This window comes from Panthera onca, chromosome B1 (assembly GCF_046562875.1).
Source record: "Panthera onca isolate mPanOnc1 chromosome B1, mPanOnc1 haplotype 2, whole genome shotgun sequence".
In the NCBI taxonomy this organism is placed as follows: Eukaryota; Metazoa; Chordata; class Mammalia; order Carnivora; family Felidae; genus Panthera; species Panthera onca.
In genome coordinates this window covers 172,295,926-172,308,100 of record NC_138342.1, presented here as the reverse complement: position 1 = coordinate 172,308,100, position 12,175 = coordinate 172,295,926, and the positions used below count along the sequence as shown (strand labels likewise).

Below are 12,175 nucleotides of genomic sequence, written 5' to 3'. Positions count from 1 at the left end.
CATTCCACATAGTTACAGTTTAGTTATTTTCACTGCTTTGTAATAGTCCATTATATACAAATAACTATCACATTTTATTCATTCTCCTGTCACTGGGCCTTTGGGTTGTTTATTTCTTTACATTTTTCTATTAAATTGACAGTGCTACGATGAATGTTCCTGTATGTATATCCCGGTGAACACATGCAAGCATTTTCTAGGGCAGTGGTTTGCAAACTTTAGCATGCATTGGGATTAGCTGGATGAATTGAGAAACCACATTGCTGGGCCTCACTCCCAGACCTTCAGATTCAGTAGATCTGGGATGGGGCTGAAATTTGCATGTATAACATATTTCCAGTCTAGGGATGGCACTTTTGAGAACCACTGCTCTAGTGGATATATATATAAGTTGTAATAACAGTTGACCCTTGAACTACATGGACTTGAACTGTACAAGTCCACTCATATGTATATATAAGTGCACTGTATATAGTACTGTGAATGTGGGGTGCCTGGGTTGTTCAGTCATTTGAGGGTCCAACTTCGGCTCAGATCATGATCTAATGGTTTGTGAGTTCGAATCCTGTGTCAGGCTCTGTGCTGACAGCTCAGAGCCTGGAGCCTGCCTTGGATTCTGTGTCTCCCTCTCTCTCTGCTCCTCCCCTGCTCACTCTCTGTCTCTCTCTCTCTTTCAAAAATAAATAAACATTAGGGGCGCTTGGGTGGCTCAGTCGGTTAAGTGTCCGACTTCAGCTCAGGTCATGATCTCGTGGTTCACTAGTTCAAGCCCCGCGTCGGGCTCTGTGCTGACAGCTCAGAGCCTGGAGCCTGCTTCGGATTCTGTGTCTCCCTCTCTCTCTGACCCTCCCCCCATTCATGCTCTGTCTCTCTCTGTCTCAAAAGTAAATAAACATTAAAAAATAAATAAATAAACATTAAAAATAATTTTAAAAATACAGTACTGTGAATGTATATTCCTTATGATTTTTTCTTTATTTTTTGAGAGAGAGAGAACACTTTGGGGGGTGGGAAGGATAGAGAGGGAGGGAAAAAGAGAGAGGAAGGAAGAGAAAGAGAATCTTAAAGTAGGCTCCACACCCAGTGTGAAGCCCAACTCGGGGCTCCATCTCACAACTGTAAAATCATGGTCTTGTGGTTCATGAGTCTGAGCCCCGCATCGGGCTCTGTACTGACAGCTCAGTGCCTGGAGCCTGCTTTGGATTCTGTGTCTCCCTCTCTCTCTGCTCCTCCCCCCTCCCTCAAAAATAAACAAATATTATGCCCTATATGCTATCTAATTTGGATGTAAGTTAAAAAAATGAAATTATGGGGCACCTGGGTGGCTCAGTCAGTTAAGCATCCGACTTCGACTTAGGTCATGATCTCGCAGTTTGTGAGCTTGAGCCCCGCATCAGGTTCTGTGCTAACAGCTCAGAGCCTGGAGCCTGTTTTGAATTCTGTGTCTCCTCCTCTCTCTGTCCCTCCCCTGCTCATGCTCTGTTTCTCTCTGTCTCTCAATAATAAACGTTAAAAGAATTTTTTTAATTAAATTAAAAAATAAAAAATAAAGTATTAAAAATAAATAAACATTTAAAAATATAAAAGTCAGACACTTAACTGACTGAGCCACCCAGGCGCTCCTTCCTTACGATCTTTTTAACATTTTCTTTTCTCTAGCACACTTCCTTATAACGGTAGAGTATATAACATAATGTATAAAATATGTATTAATCGACTTTATGTTCTTGGTAAGGCTTCCAGTCATCAGTGGGCTATGAGTAAAGTGGAGAGTCGAGAGCATTATGTGGATTTTAGAGTACACGGGAGAGGGAGTTGGTGCCCCTAAACCCTGCATTGTTCAAAGGTCAACTGTATTTGGTGCTAGTGTATGTGAATGTTTAATTATTCCAAAGGCCAAATTGTTTTCCAGAAGTATTGCAGTATTTTAACATTTGCCTTCTTGACCTAGAGTTAGTTATGTCATCTTTTTTAGCAACAAAATAAGCGAAAAATCTGTGGAATTTAAGAAACAAAACAAATGAATAAGGGGGGGGGGGGGGAGGCAAACCCAAAAACAGACCCTTAACTCTTAGAAAAGTGATGGTTACCAGAAGGGAGGTTGGGGGTGGTGGTGAGTTAAATAGATGATGGGGATTAAGGAGTGCACTTGGGATGAGCACCAGGTGTTGTATGAAAGTGCTGAATCGCTACATTGTACACCTGAAACTAATATTAAACTATGTTAACTGGAATTTAAATAAAAACTTAAAATCAATTTTAAATGTATTCAACTAAAAGTGTAGGTAGAGTAAATTGGATTCCGTGTTTAATAATTGTGATCAGTAGTTTGGGTAAATGAGCCTGCGTAAATTCAATAAATATTTATTGATAGTGTATTAGGTAATAGTATGGGCATGTAAGAAAAAACACTTTAAGTACATGTGCAGGTTTTAATTTTTACATTTGAGAAACATAGGTTGCAATTTGAAAATGGCGTTTAAAGGCAAATTAAAACTCCCCAAATTGATATGTCCTCCTAGGTACAGAATGACATTTACTTTCCCAATGGGTTAGATGGCTTTCACTTGTCCTTTAGACAGGATTAAGTTCAGCAGTATAATATAGTGGTCATAAACTTGACTGCATGTGCTTCTCAATTTACTTCATAGAATGTTTCCATTCTTAGTGCCTAGTTTACTAAAGTGGATAATCACAGTGATGTGGACCCTCGGGGCCCACACTGGGGAGTACGCATAAAGTAAATAGCCATTCTTAGCACAATCGTTCTAGAACTGCTCGGCCCCTCTGAGGACAAAAGTAAGCTCAATATAAAACAATCAGAGTTCATATCCATGACATCTAAGATGTCCATTGCTGCTTTTTCCCAACCAAGTTGTTACATAAAGGTACGTGTGCCAGTCTATTAGAAACTTTCTTACCAACTTAAAATCTTTTCCAAATTTATCACATTTTTATGTTGGTAGAGATCTTTTAAATCTGATATTATGGTTGGTTTATAAGAAAGACAGATGTTGAATATTATGTTTGCAATATAATTCTAATCTCGTTTGTTAGTAAGCTCGAGGGAGTAAAGCTAAAGTGATCTAGTTAAAAACAAATGCCAAAAATGCCCTTCAAATGAAAAACGAGTATGGTGGCCCAACTTACTGGCAGTTTTCAAATTTACAGAACTGTAAGATTTTCCTCAATCATTTCACTACTATTTTCTCTAATTGATGGCCCTTTAGTTATTTCATGTAAAGGGTCAACTGCTAGAATAATTTTTATTTGTAAAATTAGAACGTAGAGCAATGGAGATCTTCCAACTTTTTTCTACTTATTGCATAAATCATACAAATTCATTCTAACAAATCTGGGAAACAAAAACACATAAGAAAATAAGTCAACCATCATGTTATTACCCAAAGCTAGACACTTTCAGTAGTTTTACGACTGTCACTTTAGAATTGCATTTTAACTGTGTATTTTGTTTTTCAACTTAAGAATGTCATTGGAAAAAACTTAAATAAAAATAACTGACTCATACAAAAAAGATGTGTCCTAGTTCCACACTCTGAAAGCAATGAAAATTTCATCTAACATTCAAGACATACTTGTCACAGGCTTATTATAAACCCGTTAAAGTAACATTTAATTAACTAGAGCCTTCTTTTTAAACCAGCTGTGGTTGTTTTCTGGATGTCACGACTAAGGAAGTACTCAGGGATGTACTCAAGTGCTGCTCATCAGAATTGCCAGGGGTTAACATTTTATCCATATTCACAGAATGAGTAACGATTTTTTACAGATTAAAACTTTCTCATTCAACCTGTACAGCCTAGATAGAAAGTTGGATTGGAAAATATTTGGTGAGATGTTAAATTGCATTTGATACTGTGTTATTAGGGCTGACTTAAGTGAAAATAAAATGAAGTTTAACTCAATTTTTACTTAGAATGTGTTCCTTAGTAGTTTTGCAACCTACAAAGAAACACCTGTTATGCTTTGATTGCCCTGAGAATTGCCAGGTTGTGTGTGTAGGGTTTTTGTTTGGTTTTGGTTTTGTTTTGTTTTTTGTTGTTGTTGGTTTTTGGTGTTGTTTTGTTTTGTTTTTGTCTTATAAGTAAATTTGACATCCGTGGGGAAGAAAGAGAAGATGGCAACTACTCAACCCCCCCCCCCCCCCCCCGTATAGATCTGCAAACAGGTTTTGAGTTGGACATTATCACTTTGTAACTGTGAGCTGCTGGGTCTTAGTCAAGACTAACAGTTAAAATAGATGTTTCTTTGTCATTTTGTTCTGCTCTTTGAAACAGGACTGTCCGGTAGAACTTTCCACGATGGTGGAAATATTTCACATCTGCAATGTTCAGTATGGGAACCGCTAGTAAGTGTGGCCACTGAGCCAGTGAAATACGGCTAGTGTAACAGATGAACTCAGTTTTAATCTTTTATTAATTTTAATACATTTAAAATCTAAATGGCTTCTTTTAGCTAGTGGCTTCCAAATTGGACAGCATGGCTTTAGAACATGGCGGGTGACCTTTATTTTTATTAGGAAACAAGTGACCTACGGAAAGAATCAAGTCAATCATATGGACATAGAAAATAATTTAATTTGATGTAGTTTTGAAAAATAAGTCATATAAATGTTATTTTCTAGGGACGCCTGGGTGGCTCAGTCGGTTAAGCCTCTGACTCTTGATTTCCACTCAGGTCATGGGATCGAGCCCCACATCAGGCTCTGTGCTAGGCTGGGCATGAAGCCTGCTTGCAATTCTCTCTCTCTCTCTGTCTCTCTCTCTCTCTCTCTCTCTCTCTCTCTCTCTGTCTCTCTCTCTCTGTCCCTCTCTGTCCCTCTCTGTCCCTCTCTGTCCCTCCCACCCCTTGCATGCACTCTCTCTCAAACTTTTAAAAAGATGTTATGTTCTAATATTTAAATGCAGGAGCGTAACAGATACATTAAATTTTCATCCATTTTATGATATGGCCAGTTGAGTGAGAGAAATGAAAAATGCTGGGGAAGAAAGTTGATGTTCTGGCAAGGAGAGGATAATGTCAGGCCAACTAAAGCCATGTAAAAATATATAAGAAGCAAAGATCAGTTAGAAAATTATTAATATAATAGCAACTATGACAAGAATGCTGATGATGTTAGAAAGGATTTTCTTACCTTCCTCTGGCAGTTTCCAGACTGTAAAAGTTGATTTGCATTTGCTTCGGTCACTCTGTTGTGTTTTTACCTTTGTTGATTCTTTTGTTTCCTCTCCACACTCTCTCCCTTAGCAGGAGCAAGTATACTACATAATGCTTTATGTATTCTTTCTTTTCTCCCAGGAACATGTATCTGCACTAACAGAATTCCAGGCTCTTACAGAGGTGAAAAATGGTAGGAAATATAGGAGCCATATTTTATTCAGATTTCAATTATTTATGGCATGTCTGCAGTGTCAGAACACCGTGCCAAGTGCTTTGCATCATTTTTTTTTTTCCATGGCAAGATATACATGACGAGATCGGGCGTGTTCAGGGTGGTATGGCCTTAGACATGGCAACATACACATGACAAAAGTTACCATTTTAGCCATTTTTTAAGCACACAATTCATTGGCATTGAGTACATTCACAGTGTAACCTCACCACTACTTCCAAAACCTTATCAAACCAAATAGAGACTACCCATTGGGGCGCTTGGGTGGCTCAGTCGGTTAAGCATCAGACTTTGGCTCAGGTCATAATCTCACGGTTTCTGAGTTCAAGCCCCACGTCAGGTCCTGCACTAACAGTGAGGAGCCTACTTGGGATTCTGTCTCTTTCCCTCTGTCTCTCCCCTTCAACCCGCCCCCCGCCCCTTTCTCTCTCAAAATAAACTTAAATTTTTTAAAAAAAGAAACAAACTAGCCATTAAGCAGTAGCTTTCCAAACCAAGCCTCCACTCTGCTAATCTTTGTTGTACTATCTGCCTCTATGAATTTGCCTATAAGTATGTCATAATTGGGATCACATAATATTTGCCCTTTTATGTGTCTGGTTTATTTTACTTAGCATGTGGTTTTAAGATCCATCTATGCTGTAGCATGTATGAGAATTTCATTCCTTCTAATAACACTGAGTAATATTCCATTGTATGTATATGCCACATTTTGTTCATCCATCCGTTTAAGGACACTTGGATTGTGTATATCTTTTAATCCACCCTCTTCCCTATAAATTATGCTTGCCTACAACCCTTCCCTAGAATTCCCCAGCTAACAATACTTCTCTGTCCTTTTATCCTTACGATCCAAGAGAAAACAGTTGGAATCTGTCATGAAAGATTGCACACTCTTATATTAGCCAACAATTCCCTCTATGCCCTGCTATTCATTTTATTTATTTAACTAAAAATTCAACATCTACTGAACTCCAGTCACTGGTAAACAAAGGATCAGCCTTGTTTCTTATTTCACATGGCACCTTTATCCAATATCCTGTGGGAAGTTGATTGGCTGTTCATTCTTCATGTTCAGCCCCTCATCTACATTTCATTCATAATTTTCAGAGATCCTGACTGATAATGGCACAACTGTACAACTCAGCCACTGGGAACCCATAGTTAAAATTATATTGCAGCAAAAACAAACAAACAACTTACTACATGGAGGGATCTCAGCCCCCATCTAAGTATTTGCATTGCTTATACATATATCAGACTGTGCCTAATGTAAAGCTGGAGAGATCAGTTCACTGTAACCCAGCTGTTTGCTGTATTTAGAATGTTAGCTAAAATCTGGCTTTGATAACATTAGTAGTTATTGAAGAACGAAGTAAATGAAGTGGGAAGTTGTTACCTTCCGTATGGCGATTGGTGTAATAAATGTTATAAACAGTATATCATTCCTATTTTTAAAATAAACATTCCTATAACAAAGGAATAACATGAAAGCAACATTATAAAGACTTCATACGTCTCAGGCACTTTGCTAAGCAGGTACCATGCATTAACTCATTTCATCCTCGTGACCTGATTGTAGGTGAGACTTTTATTTAGTTCTGATTAAAGCAACAGAAGCATAAAGAGATTGATTTGTCTCAAGTTGACAGCTAGGAAATGTCAAAGCCTACATTCAGCTTTGGGTCTGTCTTCAGAACTGGAGCACTATGTAACGTACGTAAGATTGTAGATTTTTTCAGGCAGAGATGATTTCTTACATTCTAGTTTTGGATTTCAGCAATATTAGAAGTTAATAATCTGTCAAAATCTCCTTTTATTTGAAGTTTGATTTTTAGTCGTGTTTCTAGTGTGGTAGCTTCTAATTTGTAAGTAACGCAATTCATTACATTTAATCTGGTGTGTTCACAGGTGGTTGCTGTGTATGGAACTTTATCTGATTTGCTTTCTGTGGCCAGCAGTAAACTCGGCATAAAAGCTACCAGTGTGTATAATGGGAAAGGTGGACTGATTGATGATATTGCTTTGATCAGGTAACCTTCACTTTTTATAAGCTCTCTCCAGTGTTCCCTCAGTGCCTTGGTGCTCTCCTGGTTCCCTTAAGAAGACAGAATCTTGGCAAATGATTGCCTAAAATTTGCTCTTTGGAATTTAAATAATTTGGGCTTACAGCATAAGATACAAAGCCCTCTATTCCAATATTCTGACAGTCTTTCTGCAAAGTTCATATATGGCTATAAGGAATTTTTTCTTCATGTTATTAGAGATGGATCTAATAAGGCCTACAATAGGGTGGTCAGAATTTATTTTTGTTTTACAAAATTGACGTACATACATTAACTCATGATTTGATCGCCTCCGAACGTGTGTGTTTTTGTAAGATAAACTTAAAATATTGATTCTTCTCTACTTGTTATAAAACTAGTCCTCACAAAGAAGCAGGCCAGTTTGCAAAATGGCCAATTTACACAAAACCAGTTCACCAAAAATCATTTGGAAGATGACCAATTTGCCAAGTTTTTTCCAAGTGTTAATTTCACCACATCTTTTCTGCCTCTTTTCCCCACTGGCTTATCATTTGGGTTTGGCTAATCTCTTTTTGGCATGTTTCAGAATTCAGATGCCTAGAACTTCTGGAACTTCACTCTCTGAAGACATGCATTTTTTAATGTTAGAAATCTGATCTCTTGAATTTTATATGCTACTGCTTGTTATTCAATTCGTTTCCTAGAATATTTTGAATTTTGTAAACCTTATCAAGAGCTACTTTGGGGGTACCTGGGTGGCTCAGTTGGTTAAGTGACAGACTCTTGATTTTGGCTCAGGTCATGATCTCACGGTTTCATGGGCTCAAGCCCTGAGTTGGTCTCTGAGCTGACAGCTCAAAGCCTGCTTGGGATTCTCTCTCTCCTTCTGTCTCAAAATAAAGACCCACTTTGGAAAAAACCTGCTAGATAAGAGAGAACTTTAAGTAGAGTGAACTCACCAGTGGTCTGCCACAATAGTGGTTTTGTGTTTGTTGGGTTTTGTTCTTGTTTTTTAAATATCCTAGGCAGATTTATCTCTTTAGAACAAATGTTAGTTCACCTCATTCCATCCTCACCGGATCATAGAATTTTGAAGCAAGAAGAGGCATAAGAAGGAAGATAGGAATGGAACACGAAGTACTGACTCAATGCCACTTACGTTCTATTGACTCTTCTCAAGTTACTTCATTTAATTGGCGAAGAAAACACATGGGGTTTTTTAAAGTGATGGTACGAAGATAATGATGTGCTAAATTACAATAGTATACAAAGTTTAGTTTTCATTTAAACTCAGGTCAGTATGACATTTCAATATAATACACTGCCTTTGAAGGTAATCACCTCTAATCTCTTCATTCTATGAATGAGGAAACTAAACATCTGAGAACTTCCACGTCTTACCCAGGTCATACAGTTTAGTAGTTGATTTTTGTTAGTGAGAAGAAAACAAATTTTCATACTAGTCTTAAGAGTTAACTGGCATGGTGATGGAGCAGAAGAAAAGCACAGACTGAATTAGCTTTATAATCCAAATTAGTGAGAATGTCTTAGTTTTTCAGCATCTGTCTCCCAGCTTCTTTCGGTTTCAGTGGATAATTGCGTCTCATTGTTGAATGATTTACATCAACCGAAGTTTCTCCTTAACACAGACTCTGCTTCTAGGAAACATTCAATATATTCTTATGATGTCTTATAGGAAATAAAAAATTTATACCCATTGAGACCGGGACTGAAGCCTTGTAAAATATCTACCTGATTAAGAATTTGTGGCTCACAGTGCAATCTCTGATCATTTATTTACACTAATGCTGAGATATGTTGAGGCAGGGGAGGAGATACATACTGATAATCTAGAATTTTGGACTGTGTGCAGTTGTCTTACATTCAGGGGGCTGGTGGGTGAGTTTTTATAGCAGAGTTATACTTGCAATTATATTCTTCCTAAATGTTACGTGAAAATGTCTTTTCATTTTGAAAGCACAGAGCAGCTGATGATTTCGAAGAAAACTCCAATAATTTTTTTAGGGTTACAGAATTAAAGTAAAAAAAAGAAGAGTTGGCCTATGGCTTTAATCATACCAGATAAGGAAGCTGAATTCACAAAAGTTGCAAAGTGGCTTTTGGTCTTTTTGTGGGTTTTTTTGCATTTCATTTTATGTTATTTTTGAGAGCGCGTGCACACTCGTGCACAAGTGTGGGGGAGGGGCAGAGGGAGAGAGAAAGAGAATGTTAAGTAGGCTCCACACTCAGCTTGATCCCACAACCACGGTATCTTGGCCTTAGCTGAAATCAAGAGTCGGATGCTCAGCCAACTGAGCTACCCAGGCACCCCAGTTTTTTCCATTTTAAAAGTTCTTCCATGTGTGGGATCTTATGTGAATTTAAATCCAAACATAGTTCAAAAGTTAAGCAAAGCACTGGAAACTTACCCAACTTCTTCTTTGCAATATAGATTAATAGCAAAACCTGCCTTCTACATAATTCTAGGGTATAGTTCCTCTAATCAATTGATAATTAAGGTGATTTCTGGATTTTGATGGTGGTTTTTAAATTTTGCTTTCCCCAGGGATGATGATGTTTTGTTTGTGTGTGAAGGAGAACCATTTATTGGTAAGTGACTTCCTTAAAAGCCAATTTTGTCTGCCCAAATGAAAAAGACGAAATGGCAAACATTTTATATGCGCTTCCCAAGCCTAATATTAAAAAGGATCTTGTGGCAGTATTCAGATCGCCATACCTTTTCTGATCTAAATTGGGTGTCTGTGTTGAGCTAAATTTTTAATTTGAATTATGTTGTCATATTTTAGTGTGGATACCTCATCCTTTCCATGCCTTTAAAATGCTCTGAAAGTGCACAGACTCATCAAATATGACTCATCAAATAAGGTAGTTTCAATTTTAGAAACTACAACTTTTGTTTTGAAATTGTCTCCTTGGCAATGTCGAAATTTCTGGGTTATGTTACAGATTTTTGAGTATGTATTGCTTGTATAAGTTAGTGTTTGATAATCATTCGCCAGTGGTCAAATCAAATGGGTCAAAAATGACTTGGTATCAACCATACACACATGGACACATATTTCGAAGAAAGTCGTGCATCTCAAAAGAAAGAGCCTAAGGCTCAGATAGCTTAACTGTTCTTTGAGTGTTTGATATGTTCAGTTCCATACAGCCTGGTCCTGAATATTTAATAATTTGTTTAAGCCATCACGGTACTTGTATTTGGTGAATAGAGGTAGTTCTCAGGATCAGCACACCAGCAGCTGCCAACTTAGAAGTAAGTACATGCTTTTCTGTCTCTACCGAAAAACAGTGCGCATAGAGTTTTCCACACGTCTGATCTATTAGCCTAACAGAGTGGTTAGCAGGCAATGGTCACTTAATTGGTTCATTGCACACATACAAACGAAACAAAAAGTAATCAATTTGTGTTTTTGTTTTATCGTTATGAACTCTTGGGTTTAAAAATATTTGATATGTTCTCATGCTCTGTGTTTATTGCTGCCTGGAGTATTTTACATGTGGCTGATGGAAGTCTCTTCAACCCCTTTTAATACAGCTCCGTTGGTCTTTAGAACTTCCTTCCTGTCTGGAATAACGGGGTGTACAGCTTAACCTTCCGTTGCAGACCCAGATCAATATTTTTTCCAAGAAGCCTTGGTTTCTTTTAGTAGGAAATGTCATTTCAAAACACAGTCTGGGTGCCAGACAGACTCACTTTTACTGGGTTTATCATTTTTACTAGGCTTTTTGATGGACAGAGTTAGAAATACATAGCTAGCTAGAGACAAAATGTATATGTAATATATATTATATGATCTAAAGTTTTATATGCTATATAAAAAGGAGAGAGTTCATGAGTTCATACTCATACTTTGGTTTGTAATCGGGATTTTAAGGTTTTTATTTAACTTTCTCTGTCTTACACCTGTGTCTCCTTTCTTTCGTTGGTTTTCAGGGACCTAGGGAATGATAGAATTATGTCACATAAGCACTCATTTACTTCATCCCACACGAAACACACATAAAAGTGTCAGTAACAGTTCCAATACTTTCAGTACCAATATGATTACTAAAGACAGTTAAACGTTTTTTGCATATGCTCATTCCTTTCTTCCCTTACTTAAAAAATTGCATAGCCATTGCATAGCCATTATATACTATACCCTCTCTCTTAAAACTGTCACTTAGCTTTACTCCTAAGTGTATTGGATGCTTCCCTTCAGTCCTTATGTTGATGCCTCCAGTGCTCATCTGAAACTTGTTCTCTAGTAGATTGTTTACAGAGAACTTCTGAGACGAACAGTATTCTCTGACATCTCACAAGTTAATAACAATTTGTGGCTTCTGTACTTGAAAATCAGTTTGGCTGGTTATGTCAAAAATGATGTGTCAAAACTGAACAAATTGCAAACTTGAACGGTGTGTATTTTATTGTATATCAGTTATACCTCAAGGTGCCTAAAAAATCCTTGGTTCACATTTTCTTTCTTTAAATATCTTAACTATGTTACTCTTACTCTGACATAAGATGTTGGTGTCCAAAACATCTGATCTTTCGTAATGATTATTTTTCCTAAGCCACTCCAAGGATTATTCTCTTTCTTTAAAAAGTAATTTTAGTAAACTCTTTAGTAAACTCTTTCTGGGTGTTCTGGGTTGATTTTGTGTGGTATGTGGTGATCCTGTCAATAGGTACTTTCAAATGTTCTTTTAATTTCAAGACAGTTTTCCT

General features: G+C 37.4%; 1 protein-coding gene across 1 annotated transcript in view; it reads left to right on the top strand.

The window, feature by feature from the left end:
- KCTD9 (potassium channel tetramerization domain containing 9) overlaps positions 1-12,175 on the top strand; it is a 37,114-nt gene that overhangs the window by 4,891 nt on the left and 20,048 nt on the right. Inside the window, exons 2-3 of the mRNA XM_060653228.3 lie at positions 7,325-7,446; positions 10,007-10,050. Coding sequence (XP_060509211.1) covers positions 7,325-7,446; positions 10,007-10,050 — 166 coding nt within the window. The remainder of the gene's footprint in view (positions 1-7,324; positions 7,447-10,006; positions 10,051-12,175) is intronic.